The following is a 23739-nucleotide window of genomic DNA, read 5'->3' as shown; positions in this document are numbered from 1 at the left end:
CAGTTATACCCAGGGCTTCTCACTCCCCATGTCCTGGGTGCACATTTCCCAGACAGATGGATGGTAGTGTTCTGCTATTTTCCCTGTGCCCAATATTTTTGTTCATGTGTCTGACTTAGACTGTGAATTCCCTGCATGAGTCTCTGTCATTTACATTGCTCAGACCCTGTGCAATTAGACACCTAGTCCAAGTTCTGTGTTGTGTTCATCCTTCATTGCCAAAGATGACCATGAGAAATGGTGGGAGAAAAGATGACATGACTTACACTTGACTTTTTGAGCAAGGGAGGGCTGTGCAGGTCACCAGCTTCACTTCTCCTCCAGAGCCATCTGAATCCAGTGACCAGATATTCATCAGGATGACTGGAGATGACCCAGGATGCACTGGGAGATCCTGGGCCCTTTAGGCCAAGGTCTATTTAGATACTCACTTAGGGTGAGGTAATGCCCATTAAGTGAATAGGCCTGTTTAAGAAGTAATCAGGGAATGGCCCCTTTAATGAGGCAAAGAAAAATAACTATATCAGGCTGGGAGGGAAACATCAGCAGTTACTATTGGTAATCACTCTTAAGCCAGGAGGGTCCAGAAAACAGCTCCTAAAGTGGAACTTGGGCAGGGGCCTAGTGTTGTCCTATCGATGGACTTCAGAATGCAGTAGGCATAAGGTTTTGGGAAAGGAAAGAGGAAAGAAAAGGGAAGGGGAGGGAAGGGAAAGGAAGGGGAAAGGAGAAAAAAAAGGAGAGGAAAGGAGGAAAGGAAAAAGGAAAGGAAAGGAAAGTTCTGTGAGTAGATGAATCTCTAAGGTAAGATGTTGTTTCTTTCTTTCAACAGCTGGAGATCCCTGAGGCAATGGGTCCAATTCAAATGGTTACTGGTGTTTTCCCTTTTGTTGGTTAGTGCTCTTCTCTTACAAATCTTCAAAACTCTGAAGGAATCCCAGGAATACCTACGGAAATCAGACTCTCCACCTCCCTTTGCCTTGAAGTTATTGTCCCAGGAGGAAATCAGGAAACTCTTTAACTATAATGGACTCTGGTGAGATATTGCCCCTTACTCCACTTCTCTCCTCTGAGTCCTGGTTCTGCTCGTTCACTCTATAGATTTAAATTATAGATTAATAATTGCAAGGGCCCTCAAAGACCAATTAATCTCATGTCAACTTGAAGATTTGGAAAATGAAAATGAAAGAGGCTTAGTGCCTAGCCCAAGGTCATAGTGGTAGTAAAAGGCAAAGTCAGGATTCAAACTCTGGTTCTCTAACTCCAAATTCAATATTGGATGAGCATCCTTCTTCTCTAGGTAACCAGAGAACTGTGTCGCCCTCCTCTTTGAGTTGCTTCCAGTCCTCAAATCCTTTATTTTAAAGGTCACTTAATTATAGACCAGATATATGAGCTGGACTGAATCATTGATCATCCTTAACAAGGTATTAACTTATAAAATATGGTCAAGATGAATATTATGGGGAACACAAACAACAGAGAAAGATTTTTTAAAGAAGAGGGCAATTTAGCCTTGCCTTGAGGGAAGTTAACAGATTTCCAGAGGCAGAGATGAGGAGGAAGAATCACAAGAGGAAATCACTTATGTTGTATAGCAAGAAAGGATTATGCTTAGACTTTAGAAAGAACTATTTTTTATTTTTAAAATTATAAATTTAATAATCATAAAATCAAGTACGTAAATTTTAGGAACAGTTCTAACAATAGAATCCTTGGGTCCAAAGGTATGATTGGTTTGGGGACCTTTCTTGCATGTTACCACATGGAACTTCAAACACTTCAAACCCAGCTACTGTCCCCCCAACAAAGTCATCAAAATGTCTGTTTCTCTGTAGCTCCACCAACATTGAATCTGATCATTTTTTCACAGTTAATGGATATCAAGCTGTCTTATTTCACATTTCTCTGATACTTAGATTATTTGAACATCTTTTAAAATAGTCACCCACAGTCAAAATTTCCTCCATCATTAATTGTTCATGTCCTTTGATCACTTCTCCATTGGTGTGTGTCTGTTACTCTTAAAGTCACATATTAATTCTTTACAAATTCTGGTTGTCAGAACACTATCAGCTGGAAACTTGTAACTTACTATAAATATTTTCCCTAAGCTGTTTTTTTCTTTCACTTTGGAAGTACTACTTTTTGGGGGACAAAATCTTTTTAATCTTTGTATAATCAAACCCATGCATTTTATTCCTGATCATATATTTCATTTGTTTTCATTATAAAAATTGTTACTTCCTTCTCCATAACTGAGTTAAATGAGTTCTTCCCTTTTCTTACAATTTTTTATGACTAAAGCAATTCATATCATTGATCTAGTTAGTATTGTAGTATATCATATGAAGTATTTCTTGAAACATATTTTTTCACAATGAAGCTATGATTTTCCTAACAGCCTTTATTGGATTGTGATTCTATGCCCCATGGATTTTTAGACCTGTGTTTGCCAAATACCCACAATTAGAGCTGTCTCCAATGGAATGGGCTGCTTCCAGAAGTTGTGGCTTTCCCTTCTTTGGAGGTCTTCAAGCAGAAGACTGGATGAACACTTGTAGGCTATGTTACAGTAAGGATTCCTTTTATTTATGGGATGAACTAAATAGCTCTGAGGTCCTTGCAAGCCTTCAAATTCTCTTATTCCATGGCTGCATCAGTGCTCAAAGTTGTAGGTTTCTATAGCTTAACATGGCCAACGCTTTGGGAAGCTTTGACATATTTAGAAGGTCTTTATATGTCTTCACACATTGAAGACCAATTATTTGATGCAGTTCTTGCTATTGCAAAAGTGGTTTCTCTGTAAATTTTCTTTATTTTGCTAGTGGCATGTAAGAATATATATATAATTTTGTGGTTTAACTGTATATTTTCTAAAGTTATGTCAGTGCAATTAGATTTTTGTTGAGTGATTTGAGTTTTCTGAGGATGCAATCATGCCAGATGATTTTTAAATCATAAAGAGATCTTTTTAGCTTCTTTAATGCGTATGCTCAAGCTATTAATTTCTTTTTTCATGTTAGCCACTAAAACATAATTTAAAGCAGGGATATTTGCTTTCATTTTTTGTTTGATGGTTTTTGAGAAGTTAGAGATAACTATATTTTAAAACAATAACTTGCATTTGTTTTTGAATTTTTTGCCATTTTTGAACAGATCCTCCTATTCTCATATTTTTGGCATCTTTAAACTTAATATAAATGACTACTCTATTTTTATGAAAGATTTTCTCTGCATCTCTTTGTATAATCATACCATCTTTATTTTTTCCATTGTTACTAAGGTTTATAATGTTTATTTCCTGCTATTAAAACATCTTTGCATTTAAATTACAAAGTTCATTTGATCCAAAGAGACAGTTTTGCTTTATTACTTAATCAGTTTGCTAGGTTTTTTTTTTTTGTTTTTACTGCTATTTATGATTGTAATGGCCTTTAGTTTTCTTTCTTAGTCTAATTTTTGTCTAGTTTGGCAATCAAAATCCTATTTTCATCATAGAAGGATATAGGTACTTTCACTTTGTGCTCAGAAAGAACCTATATGAGATATGAGTACTTGTTTTTAAAAATTTGGGATAATTAACTTGAGAGTCCATCCGAACCCAGTTCCTTTTTTTTCAACTATAATTTTTTTCACGAGCACTATAATTTCTCTTTCCATAAGGTCTTGATGGTTCTATTTAGTTCATGTACTTCTTAGATTGTTAATTATGACATTTTGTAGTTTTAAAAAGTCATCCATTTCTATTAGGTTTTTAAATTGCAATTATGTGTCATTGTCCTTAGAATATAATAGTTAATAATAATAATTAACATTTATATAGTACTTACTATGTGTCAAGCACTTCACAATTATCTTATTTGAGCTACACAACAATCATGGGAGGTAGGTAGGTGTTATTATTAACCCCATAAGAAACTGAGATGAAGAAAGTGACTTGCTCAGGGTCACACAGTTAATAAGTGTGAGGCTGAATTGAATTCAGGTCTTCCTGATTCCAGGCCTAGTACTCTGTCCACTGAATCACCCAACTGCTGTCCTTCCTGGTGAATTACACATCGTATGTGCAGATGTTCATTGTCCTGTTTCTAATCCAATCATGTAAAGAGCCTTGGTGAGATATTTTTATCCATAAGTGATTTGAGGGCCAGTGCTGTGTTGACTTTTGGCTGACTATGGACTTGGGAACCAGGGACTCAAGAGGTACTGAACTGAAAACTGTTCAAATATAAAAAAGGTTTATATATTTCTACCTCAGTCTCCTTTTCTTTCTTTTCCTTCCTGGAAGTGTGTGAGGCAAGAACTCCTATGAGCTACTGGGAAGGTAGGGGACTGCCCAGTCTCCCACTTAGCCACCATGTGACTATGAACACAAGCCTTTTCTCCATGTTTTGTTCGGATTCTTTCCTGGTCTTAGGTGAATGGGTATCCCTAGATTGGAGTGACCAGTGAGACTGAACAATATATCAAAGCTAATAGGGGTTCCACTGGCTGTCAGAGTCACTAATAACAGTAGCCAAGGTCAATGACAAGACCCAACCAAAGCCTAGCCACATGATTAACTAATCCAGCAGTGGACTGAAACCATCAGCTGAGACCTGCAAGGGGACAGAGAACCTAGATTAAAGTTATCTTGACTGCAGCAGAAATAAAAACATCAGATCACGGTCCAAGATGATGCACAAATTTCCCCTACTGTCCAAAATGGTTGAGACTTTTACCTGGTTTCTTGAAACTAATTATGGTTGCTTATATTTCAGCCCAAAATACCTGGTTAAAGCACTTCATAGTCAATTATTAATTTTCAAAAGTTAAAACATTTTACAACCAATTTGACCCACTCATTAATACATTCTATCAATGTACTTAACCCTCATAATTGTTCCACTTATGTTTTCTTACTTATCTTGCCTTGCCTGGTCTTATCATCTACTTTTTCCTCCCCCTTTTATCTACCACTTCAACCTCTACTTCCTAGTCCAGCTTTATCCTCTTTAATCCTTTTATATCCTCTTTAATTGTCCTTGTTCTTGCTTCTCTTACAACCAGAAAGTAGAAACCGAACCAGGATCTGGACCTGGAGATTGTTTTCCTTCAACTCTTCTGCAATTTCTTCTAAATTTGAGTTTCAGATATTATCTTTCCAGGTAGGAATGTAAACAGTTCAACTTTAGTAAGTCCCTTATGACTTCTCTTTCCTGTTTACCTTTTCATGCTTCTCTTGATTCTTGTGTTTGAAAGTCAAATTTTCTATTCAGCTCTGGTCTTTTCATCAAGAATGCTTGAAAGTCCTCTATTTCATTGAATGATGATTTTTTTCCCTTGAAGTATTATACTCAGTTTTGCTGAGTAGGTGATTCTTGGTTTTAATTCTAGTTCCTTTGACTTCTAGAATATCATATTCCAAGCCCTTCAATCTCTTAATGTAGAAGCTGCTAGATCTTATGTTATCCTGATTGTATTTCCACAATACTCTAATTGTTCCTTTCTGGCTGCTTGCAATATTTTCTCCTTGACCTGGGGAACTCTGAAATTTAGCCACAATATTCCTAGGAGTTTTTCTTATTGGATCTCTTTCAGGAGGTGATCAGTGAATTCTTTCAATATTTATTTTACCCTCTGGTTCTAGAATAACAGGGTAGTTTTCCTTGATAATTTCATGAAAGATGATGTCTAAGTTCTTTTTTTAATCATGGCTTTCAGGTAGTTCCATAATTTTTAAATTGTCTCTCCTGGATCTGTTTTCCAGGACAGTTGTTTTTCCAATGAGATATTTCAATAGTCTTTTATTTTTTCATTCTTTTGGTTTTGTTTTGTAATTTCTTGGTTTCTCATAAAGTCATTAGCTTCCCCTTCTGCTCCATTCTAATATTGAAAGAATGATTTTCTTCAGTAAGCTTCTGAACCTCCTTTTCCATTTGGTTAATTCTGCTTTTTAAAGCATTCTTCTTCTTGTTGGTTTTTTGAAACTCTTTTGCAAATTGAGTTAGCCTATTTTTAAAATTGTTATTTTCTTCAGCATTTTTTTGGGTCTCCTTTAGCAAGCTGTTGACTTGCTTTTCATGATTTTCTTGCATTGCTCTCATTTTTCTTCACAATTTTTTCTCCACCTCTCTTACTTGATTTTCAAAATCCTTTTTGAGCTCTTCCATGGGCTAAGACCATTGGATATTTATTTTGGAGGTTTTGGATGCAGAAGCCTTGACTTTTGGGTCTTCCTCTGATGATAAACATTGTTCTTCCTCATCTGAAAGGACAGAAGAAAATATCTGTTCACCAAGAAAGTAACCTTCTGTAGTCTTATTTTTTCCCCCTTTTTTGGGCATTTTCCCAGCCAGTTAGTTGACTTTTGAGTCCTTTGTCAAGAGGGGGGCATGCTCTGGAGACCTGTAAGTTCTCATTTTCTCCAAGGTACACAATCAAGGGAGAGAAGTTTACTCCTCTCCTGGCCTGCACTCTAATCTGGGAGCAACCGAAGCTTTTCTGCCCAGGATCTTCAAGTAGAATATCTTTTCCAGAGCCTCCACCAGCTCCACCATGCCAACCAGCACTCTTCCTCAATCCAGGGCTGCCACTTAGGGCTGAGACCCAGATCAGAGGCTCAATTCCCCCAGAGTCTTTAGGCTGAGGTCTCCAAAAATGGATGCTACTGCTGCTGTAGCTGGCTAGGATCAGGCCTAGGGGAGGACCCTGATCCCTTCTCACCTAAGTGAGAAAGCTTTCTCACTGACCTTTGAAATTCTCTATGGCATTGTGGCTTGAGGGACCTGAGAACTGAAGATGCTGTGGGGGATTCTGCCCCTGAGGCCTGTTCTGGTCCTATTCCTGCCAGTGCCAAGTGGCCAAGACTGGGCTGGGTTCTGTTGGCTGCACTCCCCTCCATGCCCTGTGTGATAGACCTTTCCTGTCAGCTTTCCAGGCTGCTTTTGGCTGGAAATCTCTTTCACTTTGTCATTTTGTGGCTTCTGCTGCTCTACAATTTGTTTGGAATCATTTTTTACAGATATTTTGTGGGCTGTGGGGGAAGAGCTGGAGTAGGTGCATCTTTCTACTCTGCCATCTTGGCTCCACCTCCAATTTCTTCTAAATTTTATCAAGTTTTTTTGTCTCCCCAAATTCAATTTCTGCTCTGCTTTGCTGGTTCAGACCCATCCAAGGTGCTGAGATGATTTCCTTCTTCCTACTTAGCTCAAATCGCCTTCTTGTCTCCTATTCCTCCTCCCATAACTTTCTCCCATAGAAGTCATATGTGTGTGTATGTATATGTGTGTATATATATATGTATGTATACAGACATACACACATGCACATATATAATCCTAGAAGAGATGAATATCAGAATTTCTTAGCAGGAAACTACACCCAGCAGAGATTAAACACAGAAAAGATAAACACCACCAGACCAATAGTTGCAACACCCAGTTTAGACTGTAGACTGATCAATCATCCAGGGTCACCTAGACACCCAGGGAATAATGCACTCAGAAATTGATCCACACCAAGACAGAATCAGGTTCAGTGAGGACTGCATGATAGCACCACCAGAAGACAATAGTTATCTTACAGCATAACAGACATGAATCTCTCTTACATTTGCTCTGAGTACACATATATCTGAATAGCTAGAAGGCACAGTTGATAGAATACCAAACCTGGAGTCATGAAGACTCATCTTCTGGCATTCAAATCTGTCCTCAGACACTTCCTACCTCTGTGACCTTTCACAAGTCACTTAACCCTGCTTTTCTCAGTTTCCTCACTTGTTAAATGAGCTAGAGAAGGAAATGGCAAAACAATCCACTATTTTTGCCAAGAAAACTCCAAAAAGGGTCATGAAGAGTCAGATACAAATGAAAATGACTGACCAACAACATTTATTTCCTATTTGCACACATTCTTCCACATCTATGCTTTGGCTAGGTTTTCCCATGAGCATTCCATCTCTAGAATTCTCTGCATCCTCATTTCCTCCTGGCTTTCCTCGTATCCCAAAATTAAACCCTACCTGCTTCAGGAGCCCTCTCACATTCTCTTCCAAGTCTAGTTCATTCACTCTGAGAATATTTTTCATTTAAACTATATATATATATATATATATATATATATATATATATATATATATATATATATATATATATATATACATATACATATATATGTATATATATATAGTTTGTATATATATAGAGAGAGACATATATATATATATAATTACAAGTTTCCAGCTGATAATGGTCCAACAACCAGAATTTGTAAAGAATTAATATATGACTTTAAGAGTAACAGACACACACCAATGGAGAAGTGATCAAAGGACATGAATTAATGATGGAGGAAATTTTGACTGTGGGTGACTACTTTAAAAGATGTTCAAATAATCTAAGTATCAGAGAAATGTGAAATAAGACAGCTCGATATCCATTAACTGTGAAAAAATGATCTAATTTAATGTTGGTGGAGCTACAAAGAAATAGACTTTTTATGACTTTGTTGAGGAGACAGTAGCTGGGTTTGAAGTGTTTGAAGTTCCATGTGGCAACATGCAAGAAAGGTCCCCAAACCAATCATACTTTTAGACCCAAGGATTCTATTGCTAGAACTGTTCCTAAATAATGCTATGCATATCTGTTGTAAAATATATGTACTTGATTTTATGATTATGAAATTTATAATTTTAAAAATAAAAAATAGTTCTTTCTAAAGTCTAAGCACAATCCTTTCTTGCTATACCTCTTGCGATTCTTCCTCCTCATCTCTGCCTCTGGAAATCTGTTAACTTCCCTCAAGGTTAGGCTAAATTGTCCTCTCCTTTAAGATATCTTTCCCTGTTGTTTGTGTTCCCATAATATTTTTCTTGAACATATTTTATATTTAATCGTGTATTTATTTTTCCTTCCGATAGAACTTATAAGCTCTTTGAGGGCAGGGACTGTTTTGTTTTTGTCTTGGAATCCCTAATGCATAGCCCAGTGCCTGACTTAGTAGGTTCAGCCATGTTATCATTTGGAGTTTTGAGAAGCAATATGTATTTAGAAACAGCTTTACTTCCCTGGCCATCATTTCATATCTCTTCTATTAAGTGCAACAAATTTCTGTTCCCTTTCCTAGAGTTGGACTGACCCTTTTGATTTCTCTGCATATTTGGAGAACTGTATCTGTAGTTGCTTGGGCTTCCTCTTCTTTTTTTTTCATTATTGTGAAGTGACTTTGGGGTGAATCCCAACTATGGAGACTTGACTCAGGGAGAGTGGCATTACATGATATATTTATATATAAAATATATATATATTTATATTTATAGACAGTGACTCTGGTCCTATAGCTCCTCCCACACCTCTAGTTTTGACATCTCTTTGTATTTCCATGGAGATAACCACTCATCTCCTAGTCTTTTACTCTAACTAGACCAGCTCCAGGAAGAAAAGGAAAGAAATAATGGGATGCTGTTTTAATGGGCTGAGTCTAGGAGTCCACCCATTCCAGTCCACCAACATGAACCATATTTATAGATTTTTTCCTTTTTGCAGGTTGTTCCCCCAAAAGCAGTGTGAATGTGAAAAGCAACCAGGGAACTACATTTTTCAAGAGTTCTACAATGAGAGTGAACTTGAGGCAGTGAAAATCAGGAGAAAGGCAGAATTTGAACACTTCCAAAGGAGGTAATACAAACTGTACATGAGGAATCTCTAAAATATCTTTGGCTGTGTCCTAGGAGGATTTTCCAGTGTCTCTGTCTCATGTGGATCTTGAGGCAAGATCTCTCTTGAGGTCACCATAGAATCCTGGTAGCATTTATACTCATTCCCCTTTTCCTGGCTTTGTGAGTGATCCTTCTTTTGTCATATGCCATTAGTGAGGGGGTCTTGGTTCAATCTGAGGGCCTAGGAAGATGGAACTGAGGTAAAAAAACAGGAAATATCTGAGGGTGAGGGAAAGATTTATATAAAGGAATAGAGATGGACAATTGGGTGATGCAATGGACAGAGCACTGGGCTTGGAATCAGAAGGACTCATCTTCATGAATTCAAATCTGTCCTCAGATGCTTACCAATGGTGTGACCCAGGGAAAGTCACTTAACCCTGTACACCTCAGTTTCCTCATCTGTAAAATGAGATGGAGAAGGAAATGTCAAATCACTACAGTATCATTGCCAAGAAAACGCCAAATAGGGTCGCAACTGAACAGCAACAACAAAAGGATAGAGAATCCATTTGGAACTTGAGTTTTGTGTGGTATTTGGATCCTATTCAAAGGCAATCATTATTCACCACCAGTGATGAATATGATACCTCTGGGGACAGAATTCTGTGTCGATCACTGTTAGTGGTAAGATGTGTCTGTGTGTGTGATGGGTTATGAAGCCTAAAAAAAATAAGAGGAATTACATGTACTAAAGGGTCATGGAAAGACAGGGTAAAAATTAATTGAAACTAAATAGTTTAATCCTAAAGAATGAGTGAGTCAAAAAACAAATCATAGAAACAATAACTGCATCCAAAAAAATGATAATAATGAGACAATACATCAAAACTTCTGAGATGCAGCAAAAGCAGTTCTTAGGGGAAGTTTGATATCTCTAAATGCTTACATGAATAAAATAAGGAAAGAGGAGATCAATGAATTGGGTATGCAACTAAAAAAGTTAGAAAAAAAATAAAACTCCCCAAATAAATGCCAAATTAGAAATTCTGAAAAGGAGAGATTCATAAAATTGAAATTAAGAAAATTATTGAGAACTAATAAATAAAACTAAGAGCTGGTTTTATGAAAAAAATAGATAAACTTTTGGTTAATTTGATTTTTAAAAAAGAAAGAAGAAAACCAAATCACCAGGATCAAAACTGAAAATGGTTAATTCACCACCAGTGAAGAAGAAATTAAAGCAATAATTAGGAGCTATTTTTCCCAACCGTATATCAATAAATTTGACAATCTTGGTGAAAGGGATGAATATTTACAAAGCTATAAATTGCCCATTTTAACAGAAAAGGAAATAAAATACTTAAATAACCCCATTTCAGAAAAAGAAATTGAACAAACCATCAATGAACTCCCTAAGAAAAAATCTCCAGGGCCAGATGGATTTACAAGTGCATTCAATCAAACATTTGAAGAACAATTAATTCTAATACTATATAAAGTATTTGAGAAAATAAGCAAAGGAGTCATGTAAAATTCCTTTTATGATACAAATATGGTGCTGATACCTAAACTGGGAAGAGTCAAAACAGAGAAAGAAAATTATAAACCAATTTCCCTAATGCATACAGATGCAAAATTTTTAAATAAAATATTAGCAAAAAATTTGTATCAACTTATCTCAAGTATAATACACTATGACAAGGTAGGATTTACTTCAGAAATGTGGGACTGGTTCAATATTAGGAAAACTAATAATAGGATAATAGATGACCATATCAACAACAAAACCAACAGAAATGGTATGATTATCTCAACAGATGCAGAAAAAGCTTTTGACAAAATATAATACCCATTCCTATTAAAAACACCAAATGGATACAAATGGAGTCTTCCTTCAAATGATAGGTAGCATCTATCTAAAACCAACAGCAAGCATTATGTGTAATGGAGATGTTAGAAGCATTCCCACTAAGATTAAGAGTGAAACAAGACTGTCTGTTATTATCACAGTTATTCAATATTGTACTAGAAATGTTAGCTTTAGCAATAAGAGAAGAAAAAGAAATGGAAGAAATTAGAATAGGCAAAGAAGAAACAAAGAGATCACTCTTTGCAGATGATATGATGATATACTTAGAGAATCCTAGAGAATCAAGTAAAACTACTTGAAATAATAAACAAGTTTAGCAAAGTTGCAGGATGTAAAATAAACCCACATAAATCATTGAAATTTCTACATTACCAACAAAACCCAACATCAAGAGATAGAAAGAGAAATTCCATTTAAAGTTACTATAGATATTATAAAATTTTTGGGAGTCTACCTGCCAAAATAAACTCAAGAACTATATGAATGCAATTACAGAACACTTTTCACACAAATAAAGTCAAATCTAAACAAGTGGGAAAATGTCAATAGCTCATGGGTAGACAGAGCTCGTATAATAAAAATGACAATTCTACCTATATCAGTTTACATATTAAATGCCACACCAATCAAACTACAAAAAATTATTTTATAGAGCTAGAAATAAATAATAACAAAATTTATCTGGAGAATAAAAGATCCAGAATATCAAGGGAATTAATGAAAAGAAATGGAAGGGAAGGTGACCTAGCCATACCAGATCTTAAATTAAACTATAAAGCAGCAATCAAAACTACTTGGTACTGGTTAAGAAATAGAGTGGTGGATCAGTGGAATAGGTTAGGTACACAAGACACAATAGTCAATGACTATAGTAATCTACTGTTAGATAAACCTAACGACTTCAGTTTCTGGGATAAGAACAAACTATTTAACAAAAATTGCTGGGAAAAATAGAAAACAGTATGGAAGAAACTAGGTATAGACCAGCATCTTACACCACATACCAAAATAAAGTCAAAATGGGTACACAATTTAGATATAAAGGTTGATACTATACGCAAACTCAGAGAACAAGAAATAGTTTACTTGTCAGATTTATGGAGAAAGGAAGGATTTATGACCAAACAAGAGATAGAGAACATTATGAAATGCAAAATGGATGATTTTGATTACATTAAATTCAAAAGTTTTTGCACAAAGTCAATGCAAATAAGGTTAGAAGGGAATCAGAAAGCTGAGAAACAATTTTTGCAACTAATGTCTGTGATAAAAGTCTCATTTCTAAAATATATAGAGAACTGAGTCAAATTTACAAGAATACAAGTCATTCCCCAACTGATAAATGGTCAAAGGATATGAACAGGCAGTTTTCAGAAGAAGAAATTAAAGCTATCTATAGTCATATGAAAAAATGCTCTAAATCATTATTGATTAGAGAGATGCAAATCAAAACAGCTCTGAGGTACCTATCAGATTGGCTAACATGACAAAACAGGAAAATGATAAATGTTGGAGAAGATGTGTTAGAGTTGGAACACTAAGTCATTGTTGGTGGAGCTGTGAGCTGATCCAACCATTCTGGAGACCAATTTGGAACTATGCTCAAAGGGCTACAAAAATGTGCATATTCTTTGACCCAACAATACCACTTCTAGGACTGTATCCCAAAAAGATGATAAAAATGGGAAAAGATCCCACATGTACAAATATATTTATAGCAGCTCTCTGGTGACCCAAAACTGGATATCAAGGGGATGCCCATCAATTCTGGAATGGTTGAACAAGTTGTGGTATATGAATATAATGGAATACTATTGTGCTATAAGAAATGATGAACAGCAAGACTTCAGAGAGGCCTAGAAGGACTTATATGAGCTGATTCTGAGTGAAAGGAGCAGAACCAGGAGAGCATTGTATGTAGTAACAGCCACAGTGTGTGAGGACTATTTCTGGTAGATCTGGCCCTTCACAAGAACCTAAAACATTCCCAATGGACACTTGAGGTAGAATGCCATCCACATCCAGAGAAAGAACTATGAAATTGGAATGCAGAATGAAGCAGAATAGTTTCTCTTGTGTTGTATTATGTTTTGTTTTGTTTGGGTTTTTCTCATGGTTTCTCCCATTCATTTTAATTCTATACAACATGACTAATGTGAAAATGCGTTCAATAAGAATCTATGCATAGAACCCATATAAGATTGCATGCCATCTCAAGGAGGGAACAGGAGGGGAAGGGGAGAAAATCTAAGACTTATGGAAGTGATTGTAGAAACTGAAAACAAATAAATTAATAATAATTTTAAAAATTAAAGTCAGTGTGCGAAAACAAAAAACCAACCACAAACAAACTTGGATTTGTCAGGGTTGTTGTAAAAAAAAGAAACAGAGTGGTGGATCAGTGGAACAGGTTAGGTACACAAGATACAATAGTCAATGACTATAGTAATCTACTGTTAGATAAACCTAAAGACTTCAGTTTCTGGGATAAGAACCCACTATTTAACAAAAACTGCTGGGAAAATTAGAATAAAATATGGCAGAAACTAAGCATAGACCAATATCTTATACTACATACCAAGATAAAGTCAAATTGCATACACAGTTTAGATGTAAAAGTTGATACTTAAGGAAACTGAGAAAAAAATAGTTAGCCTGTCAGATTTATGGAGAAGGGAAGAAGTTATGACCAAACAAGAGACAGAGGATGTTATGAAATGCAAAATGGATGATTTTGATTACATTAAATTCAAAGGTTTTTGCACAAACAATGCCAATGCAACCAAGATTAGAAGGGAATCAGAAAGCTGGAAAACAATTTTTACAGTCAATGTCTGTGATACAGGCCTCATTTCTCAAATATATAGAGAACTGAGTCAAATTTATAAGAATACAAGTCATTCCCCAATTGATAAATAGTCAAAGGACATGTATAGGGAGTTTTCAGAGGAAGAAATTAAATCTGTATATAGTCATATGAAAAAATGCTCTAAATCACTATGGGTTAGAGAAATGCAAATCAAAACAACTCTAATGTGCCACCTCACCACCTACCAGATTGGCTAACATGACAAAACAGGAAGATGATAAATGTTGGAGAAGATGTGAGAGAATTGGAACAGTAATTCATTGTTGGTGGAGCTGTGAGTTGATCCAAATATTCTGGAGAGCAATTTGGAACTATGTCCAAAGGGCTACAAAAATGTGCATACCTTTTGACCCAGCAATATTGCTTCTAGGACTGTGTCCCAAAGAGATCATAAAAATGACAAAAGGTCCAACATGTATAAAAATATTTATAGCAGCTCTTTTTGCAAATGGATTAGATCCTCAATAGAGAATTTGTGGAAAACATGAACAATAATTTTACAGGGTAAGAATCCTTGAGGGGTTACAGATTCCATCAAGCAATAGTTTCACACTTGTGAAATCACTACTCCATCAATGTATCAAAGGGTCTTGCGGTAACTATTAGATGACACTGTTTTGTCAAAGACTCCTGGAAAGACCAGCCCAATCATTGAAAATCCTTCCTTAGACTCTTCAGGTTCAAGAAAGTTCCCTGAACCTCATCCAGTAACCTAAGTTTTCAAACTCTACTATGCTCCAGTGAGAAAATATGGAAAAGTTTGTACATTGCCTCTCAACCCATCACTGGATGACTGTATAGATGTTCTCAAGTTATATTTGGTGTCCATACCCTATTTCCTACAGTCAGATTAGGTGCTTACAGAAAAAAGGTACTATGTCTCCCATAATACAGTGGGAGCTCAAGCCAAAGGCAAGTACCACATTTCTGCAATCAGAATTCCATACTGTTCCTCTCCTCAGTTGCACTTACTCCTCAATAGCCACTATAGTATTTATCACTTCCAGATTTAGACTTAGCTGATGCCTTTAGCTAAAGTAATGTTGCACTCTTTTAGGAAAAGGCAATGACTTTAACCCTAAATTTAGAAAAGACTTCAACTTCTGTTCATTGGAATAGTTCCCCACAATGTCTGTCTTCCCACAGACCATCACAAGTCACTGCCCTTGGAAAATATTTTGTAATTGTTTCTTGGAGGTGAGAACAAATAGCACAAGAGGACCTCAAAACACTGCATTCATATTTCTCTTTCTTCTGCAGAGAAGGGCTGCCCCACCCTCCACCTGTGCTGGCCCAGCCAAACATCCCTTTTGGGTACCCTATCCATGGGGTGGAGGTGATGCCCCTTCACACAATCCTGATCCCAGGTAGGTGCCTGCCCATTTCCTTGGCCCCATTCACCTCTCTTATTTTCATGCTTGTTCCCAAGGCTGAGTAACAGACAATTTATTAGTTAATTCTCTCACTCTTAATCAATCAATCAATCAATGGTCATTAATTAATTGCCTACTACGTTCCAGGCTAGTTCTGGGGATATAAAGAAAAAAGTGAAAAAGTTCTGGCCTTCAAGGAGCTTACATTCTAATGAAGGAGAAAAAACACACATATATAAGTATATACAAAGCATGTATGTAACACCTGAGGTAGTATACCTCTAGTATAGAACCCCACCCCACCAATCTCTTGTCTGACTCATTCACCTCAACCTGAATTCACACTGTCAGTTCTAAGTTCTCAAAGAAGTGTTAGCTATGCTCAAATTCTCTCAGGATCCTAAGGTAGCCTTTTTGTGGGAGAATACATTTTTCATACTCATCACAGATCTCATACTCTCACCTATGGACTTACATTTATATAAATTTAACCACTCACAATAATGGCATGTTAGATAGTAAATGAAACTATTTACTTAACAATAAATTAAAAGAAACAAAAATGACATCATAATTATTCATGTAAGGCAAATGCAAGAATGATAAATACATCACACTTTGCACCTAAAACTGAGTCACAGTCTTCTACCAATATACTGAGTGCCTGTCCGGAAGAGTGGACACAAACCTGGCAGAGAAGCACATGAGTGAGGAAAAGCCAGTGTTACACTCTTTTAGGGAAAGGCAATGACTTTTACCCTAAGTTTAGAAAAGTTCTCTCCAATATAACTTTGATTTCTTCATTGCAAAACTGCCTGTTTATGTCCTTTGACCATTCATCAATTGAGGAATGTGTCATATTTTTATAGATCTGACAAGGTTCTTTATATATTTGAGAAATTAGACCTTTAAGAAACTGTCTATAAAAATTTCCCCCAATTTTCTGCTTTCCTTCTAATTTTGGCTACATTGGTCTTATTTGTACAAAAGCTTTTTAATGTAATCTAATCGAAATTATACATTTTGCACCTCATAATGCTTTCTCTCTTGTTTTATTCATAAATTTTTCTCTTATCCATAAGTCTGATTGGTAATATGTTCCATGTTCTTCTAATTTTCTTGTGATATCCTCTCTTTATAGCTAGGTCATGTGTCAATTCTGACTTTATCTTGGTAAATTTTGTAAGATATTGGTCTATGCACAATTTCTGGCAGACTGCTTTCCAGTTTTCCTAACAACTTTTGCCAAATAATAAATTCTTATCCTTAAAACTTAGTCTTTATACTTGTTAAACACAAGGTTACTATAGTCATTTGCCACTGTGACATTGTGTGTTTACTCCATTCCACTGACCTACCTATTTCTTAGCCAATACCAGATAGTTTTGATAATTACTGTTTTATAATATAGTTTAAGATCTGGTACTGCTAAACCTCCATCCTTTTTAAAAAAATTAATTCCTTTGAAATTCTTTTGTTTTTCCAAAAATGAATTTTATTATTTTTTCTGATTCAGTAAAATGATTTTTTGGTAATTTAATTGTGATGACATTGAATAAATAAATTAGTTTAGGTAGGATTGTAATTTTTACTATATTAGCTCTCCCAATGAACAATTACTATTTCCCCAATTATTTCAATCTGACTTTATTTGTATATAAAGTATTTTATAATAATGTTTCTGAAGTTCCTGGGTTTGTTTTGGCAATTATATTCCCAGGTATTTTATACTGTCTTCAGTTTTTTTAAGTGGGGTATCTCTTACTATCCCTTCTCACAGGGTTTTGTTGGTGATATTCAGAAATGCTGATGTTTGATGAGGGTTTACTTTATATCCTGAAACTTTGCTACAATTGTTAATTGTTTTAACTAACTTTTTAGTTGGATCTTTAGGATTTTCCAAAAATATCATCATATTGTCTGCAGAAAGAGATAGTTTTATCACCTCATTGCCCATTCTAATTCTAATTCTTTCAAGTTGATTTTCTTCTCATATTGCTATTTTCTACTTGTATTGCTAGCATTCTAAATAATATTGAATAATATTAGTGATGGTGGGCATTCTTGTTTCACTGCTGATCTTATTGGAAAGGCTTCTATCCTCACTACAAACAATGCTTACTGATAGTTTTAGGTAGATGCTTCTTATCATTTTAAGAAAATATCCATTTATACCTACTTTCAAGTGTCTTTAATAGAAATGAGTGTTATATTTTAGCAAAAGCTTTTCCTTCATCAGTTGATATAATCATATGATTTTTGTTGATTTTGTTCTTGATATAATCAATGGTGTTAATAGTTTTCCTTATGTTAAACTTCCCTGCATTACCAGTACAAATTTCACTTGGTCTTTGTACTATATTTTTGTAGTCTCCTTACTACTACTTTATTTTGGATTTTTGCATCCATATTCATTAGTGAAATTGGTGTATAAATTTCTTTCTCTATTTTTGCTATTGTTATCAGTCTCCAGAATGTTAGCAATGCTGTTATAGTATTCTTTCAGCACCATGGTCAGGGGCATAGGAAGGAACAAAATACTGTGAGTTCAATCAATACTAGAACAAGGGTTGCTTGCAAATGAATTGTGCTGTTTGCCATTGTGGGTATATGGGAATGGCATGTAGTATGATATTTGAGAAGGTTATTGTACCTGCAGGAAGTTTGGAAGTAAGCCTCTTGGGCTTGCAAAAGGTGCCATTTCATTGTCTGGATTTCCCCAAGCAAAATTTCCCCTGATATTGGTATGTCATCATGCTTCTTAGGTCTCTTCCCCAGTATAGCAGGAAAACAACCAGGAAAAAAACTGTGTGTGCATGTATGTGTGTGTGTGTGTGTGCGTGTGCGTGGGTGGGTGTTTCTATGTCACATCTCCAAATGTCAGGTGTCTTGTAGACACTTTTTGCATCAGCTTCAAAGGGTCAGGGCCAGAAGGGTCTGAGACTGAAATGAGGAAGTCTTTTCAGAGGCAGCTTTGACTGTGTCTGATTTGATGCCTTTTCTGAGACTTTCATCATTCTAAGTATTTATAAGAGCCCAGACATAATGTAAAATATGAGACATACTCTTACACCAAGGTAAGGATAAAGATGTGATCTCAAGACAACTAAGGTTTCAATTGCCCATGATTTAATTTCTAGAGTGAGAAAGGAGGGCACTAAGTGAACAGAAAAACAGTATAAAATTGATTTGGGAAATAGGGTAAATAGGGCAGTAGCAAGAGTCTTGGGTTTTAAAACAGAGGATTAGAGTTCAAATCCTGGTTTTACTACTGATATGGAATTTTCAGCAGGCCAATTAACCTCTCTGAACCTTAGTTTCTTCACTTAAAAATGAGGAGTTGGTCTGATGCTGAGTGAAAAGAGCAGAACAAGGAGAACTTTGTGCACAGCAATGACCACAGTGTGCAAGAGTTTTTTCTGGTAGACTTGGAACTTCGTAACAACACAAGAACTTAAAAAAAAATTTCCCAATGGTCTTCTAAGGCAAAATGCCTTCCACACTCAGAGAAAGAACTATGGAATTCATTCACAGAATGCAGCAGATCATTTGTGTGCGTGTGTGTGTGTGTGTGTGTGTGTGTATTATGTTTTGATTTGTTATATGATTTCTTCCATCTACACAGCATGACTATAGTGAAAACATATTCAATAGTAAAGTATATGTAGATCCTATACAGAATTGTATGCTGTCGTGGGGAGGGAAGGGGGTAATGGGAGGTAGGTAGCGGGGATAAAAAAATCTAAGTTTTATGGTAGTGATTGTAGAACATTAAAAATAAAAAATAAATTTAAAAAAATGAGGAGTTGGACTACCTAGCACTCAGATCCTTTCCAATTCTATATTTTATGATCCTAAGATTTTCAGAGGAATGAGTTGAACAACTCTATGAATACTTTAATTCTAGGATATGTAGCAAGGCTCTACTGCACATGTAATATGGGAGTGTCATTATGTAGCTCCAAGGAAGGTAGAATAATCATCTTTAGCCTCTTTTTTCCAACTTTTCTTGAAGAAAGATTTTATTTCCTGCCAAGAGGGGAAGCAGGGGGGAGAGGAAAAAAGTTTGCTACTTTGTGCTCCATGGAGTTTAGAGGAGTGGTGTTGGTGATGGTTAATTAAATGTAAAAAAAGATTTTAACATTCATTAGTTAGAATGTTGAGTTCCAAATTTTCTCTCCCCTTCCTTTTCCCTTTCCCCTCCTTGGAAATGCAAGCAATTTGATTTAGGTTATACATGTGAAATTACATGAAACATTTCCAGATTGCTACTGGTACTCGTTGGTACTGGTACTGGTTGTTGTCCTTCGTTTTCGAAGCAAACCAAAATGACATCATCCTGATAAAGTGAAGTTTCAATGTGTACGATTATGGCTGATCAGACCAATACGAACTCAGAATGCTCTACCACAGATTAGGCACAGATAGTATGTGTGAACATTTAGGGTGGTCACTCCAAATTTGCACATACTACATTTCCTTTGTGCTGTTTCAATTCTGCTTTGCTTATAGAGCACAGTACCTTTTCTGATGTGGGAACACCATGCTAAGTGGTCCTGTGCCAGTGTCTCCCATGTCCCACAATCAAATCCAAAGTTCTTGAGAGAGACCTTGATAGTGTCCTAGGATCGCTTCTTCTGACCACCATGTGATCACCTACCCCATGGTGAGTTCTCCATAAAATAGTCTTTTTGGTAAGTGTACATTTTGCATTTGAACAACTTGGCCAGCCCATTGGAGTTGTGCTCTCTGAAGTATAGTTTGAATGCTTGGCAGTTTAGCTTGAGCAAGGACCTCGGTGTCTGGTACCTTATCCTGCCAGGTGATCTTCAGAATCTTCCTAAGACAGTTCAAATGGAAGCAATTCAGTTTCCTGGCATGGTGCTGATAGACTGTTCGTGTTTCACAGGCATACAATGAGATCAGCACAATGGATCTGTAGACCTTTAGTTTGGTAGTCAGTCTAATATCTCTTCTCTCCCAAACTTTTCTTCTGAGCCTCCCAAACACTGAGCTAGCTCTGGCAACACATGTGTCAACCTCATTGTCAATGTGTACATCCCTGGAAAGTACACTACCAAGGTAAGTGAACCTGGGGTGTAGGGTATGTTCAGGGAGGACCAGTACCTTTGGTGGGATGCCTGCTGAGCCCTTTTAAGGGCTCTTTCCACCTTTGGTGTCCACCTGTTCCACCCAGCTCTCACCTGTGGTTCCAAGAAGTTGCTACATGCACAGTGGCCACACCTCAGAAAATCATTTCAGTAGACAGGCCAAACCAGGTTGAGGGTAACTGAGGGGTCTCAAACCCATTGGTGAGTCAGGGAGGTATCTACCCCAAGTATGTGAAGACTTCCCCTGGTGGAATGAGTGGATGAGAGCAATTTGTTCCAATGGCCATGAAGGCAGCTGAAGTAAGCAATCTGGAGAGCTTGGAGCTTGGTTAGACACCGAAGACACCAAGGTCATGCACTGCAACCTGAGCCATTGCCAGTCATCTTGATTCTGTCCTGCCACTGGACTGTGATGACTCTGGAGGAGAGAGTGAGGCTGATGACTCCGTGCAACTCTGCTTATCTTAAATTCAATTTATACACAAATCAAAGGACATCACCCAGTTAGTCATGTTGTGAAAGAAAACAAAACAAAAAAACTCAAGAAAGATAAAAAAAGCTTAAAAAGTATGCTTCAATTTGCATTTTGATTCCATCAGTCCTTTCACTGGAAGGGCATAGCATTTTTCATTATATGTACTTTGGAATTGTCTTGAAGCATTGCATTGCTAAGAATAGCTAAGTCATTCACATTTGATCTTCATACAATATTGCTATTACTATGTACCATGTTCTCTTTATTCTGTTCACTTCCCTTTGCATCAACTCATGTCTTTCAAGGTTTTTCTAAAAGTATCCTTCTCTCATTTCTTGTAGCACAATAGTATTCCATCAGAATCATATACCACAACTTGTTCAGCCATTCCCCAATTGATGGGCATCCCCTCAGTTTTGATTCTTTGCCATCACAAAAGGAGCTGCTGTAAGTATTTTTGTACACACAGGTCTTTTTCCTTTTCTTTATATCTCTTTAGCATACAGAGCTAGTAGTGATATTGCTGGGTTAAAGTGTATGCAAAATTTTATAGCCCTTTGCTCTCCAGAATGGCTAGATCAGTTCATAATTCCACCAGTAGTGCTTTAGTGTCCCAACTTTCCCACATCCACACCAACATTTGTCATTTTTCTTTTCTGTTATATTAGTCAATCTGATAAATATGAGGTGATACCTCAGAGTTGTTTTAATTTTCATTTCTCTAATCAATAGTGATTCAGAGCATTTTTTCATATAGTCTTGATTTCCTCATCTAAAAACTGCCTGTCCAAGGCAGTTTTCAGAGGAAGAAATTAAAGCTATTTATAGTCATGTGAAAAAATGTTCTAAATCACTATTGATTAGAGAGATGCAAATCAAAACAACTCTGAGGCAGCATATCACACCTATCAGATTGGCTCACATGACAAAACAGGAAGATGATAATTGTTGGAGAAGATGTGGGAGAGTTGGAACACTAATTCATTGTTGGTGGAGCTGTGAGCTGATCCAACCATTCTGGAGAGAAATTTGGAACTATGCCCAAAGGGCTACAAAAATGTGCATACCCTTTGACCCAGCAATACCCGCTTCTAGGACTGTATCCTCAAGAGATCATAAAATTGGGAAAGGGTCCCATATGTACAGAAATATTTATAGCAGCTCTCTTTGTGGTGGCCAAAAACTGGAAATCAAGGGTATGCCCATCAATTGGAGAATGGCTGAATAAATTGTGGTATATGAATGTAATGGAACAGTACTGTACTATAAGAAATAATGAACAGGAAGACTTCAGAGAGGCCTAGAAAAACTTATATGAACTGATGCTGAGTGAAAGGAGCACAACCAGGAGAACTTTGTACACAATAACAACCACGGTGTGAGAGGAATTTTTCTGGTAGACTTAGTACTTCATTGCAATGCAAGGACTTAAAAAATTCCCAATGGACTCTTGAGGCAAAATGCCTTCCACATTCAGAGAAAGAACTGTGGAATTTGATTGCAGAATGAAGCAGACCATTTTCTTTTGTATTATATTTTGTTTTGTTTTATGATTTCTCCCATTCATTTTAATTCTTCTGTGCAACATGACTAAGGTGAAAATATATTTAATGGGAATGTATGTGTAGAACCTATATGAAATTGTATGCTGTCTCAGGAGGGGAGTGAGGAGGGAGGGGGGGAAGGAGAGGGAGAGAGGGGAAAATATATGGAAGTGATTGTAGAACACTGAAAACAAATAAAACAATTTAATAAATTAAAAAAACTTCCTGTTCATATCCTTTAGCCATTTATCAACTGGGGAATGATGTGTACTTTTATAAATTTGATTCAATTGTTCTGTGATCTTAGAAAAACATAAATTGACTTGCATACTTCCTGCTTCCTTATTGCCTGTAAACGCAGCAGTAACTCACCATCCCCACTCCACCCTACTAATTCTACCTCCTCCCCTTCCCTTCCCTGCATCCAAATTCAAAATTCTTTTGAGTCTCACCCAAAGTCTCATACTCTTTTCCTCTGTAATAACCACAGGGAATTCAGAAACTTAGCATTTAAGCATAATACAGAATTTTAGAGGGACAAGACCTTATCATCACAGCTTCAGATGTTTGTATTACTGCCTGTGAGGGCGCTAAAATCCAGTACGTTGTCTCCTTTGATCTCAGTGGAAAAGCTGGCAAACAATAGTCTCCAAAATTGTCCTAGCAATTCATTCTCCTTCAAATTAAACTTCTCTCATACAGTAGCTGGGGCCCTAAATTTCACAGTGATACACTTTTTTTTTTCCCATACAAAGTCATTTTTCTCCTATTCTATCCCCCAAATCCATAGTATTTAAGGAAATAAGGGAGGAAGGAGTCTTAGAAGATGGACGGAATTATTATATTCATTG

General features: G+C 36.4%; 1 protein-coding gene across 2 annotated transcripts in view; it reads left to right on the top strand.

The window, feature by feature from the left end:
- The window catches only part of B4GALNT2 (beta-1,4-N-acetyl-galactosaminyltransferase 2 (SID blood group)), a 40016-nt gene that overhangs the window by 4178 nt on the left and 12099 nt on the right, over positions 1 to 23739 (top strand). For both annotated transcript variants that reach the window (XM_072646135.1, XM_072646136.1), the window contains exons 2-4: positions 833 to 1036; positions 9531 to 9662; positions 15646 to 15752. In XM_072646135.1, the coding sequence (XP_072502236.1) occupies positions 833 to 1036; positions 9531 to 9662; positions 15646 to 15752 (443 nt within the window). The remainder of the gene's footprint in view (positions 1 to 832; positions 1037 to 9530; positions 9663 to 15645; positions 15753 to 23739) is intronic.

The sequence above is a fragment of the Notamacropus eugenii genome, chromosome 2, assembly GCF_028372415.1.
Source record: "Notamacropus eugenii isolate mMacEug1 chromosome 2, mMacEug1.pri_v2, whole genome shotgun sequence".
NCBI classification, from domain to species: Eukaryota; Metazoa; Chordata; class Mammalia; order Diprotodontia; family Macropodidae; genus Notamacropus; species Notamacropus eugenii.
Note: the sequence above shows the minus strand (reverse complement) of the source record. Positions and strands in the feature narration are given on the sequence as shown.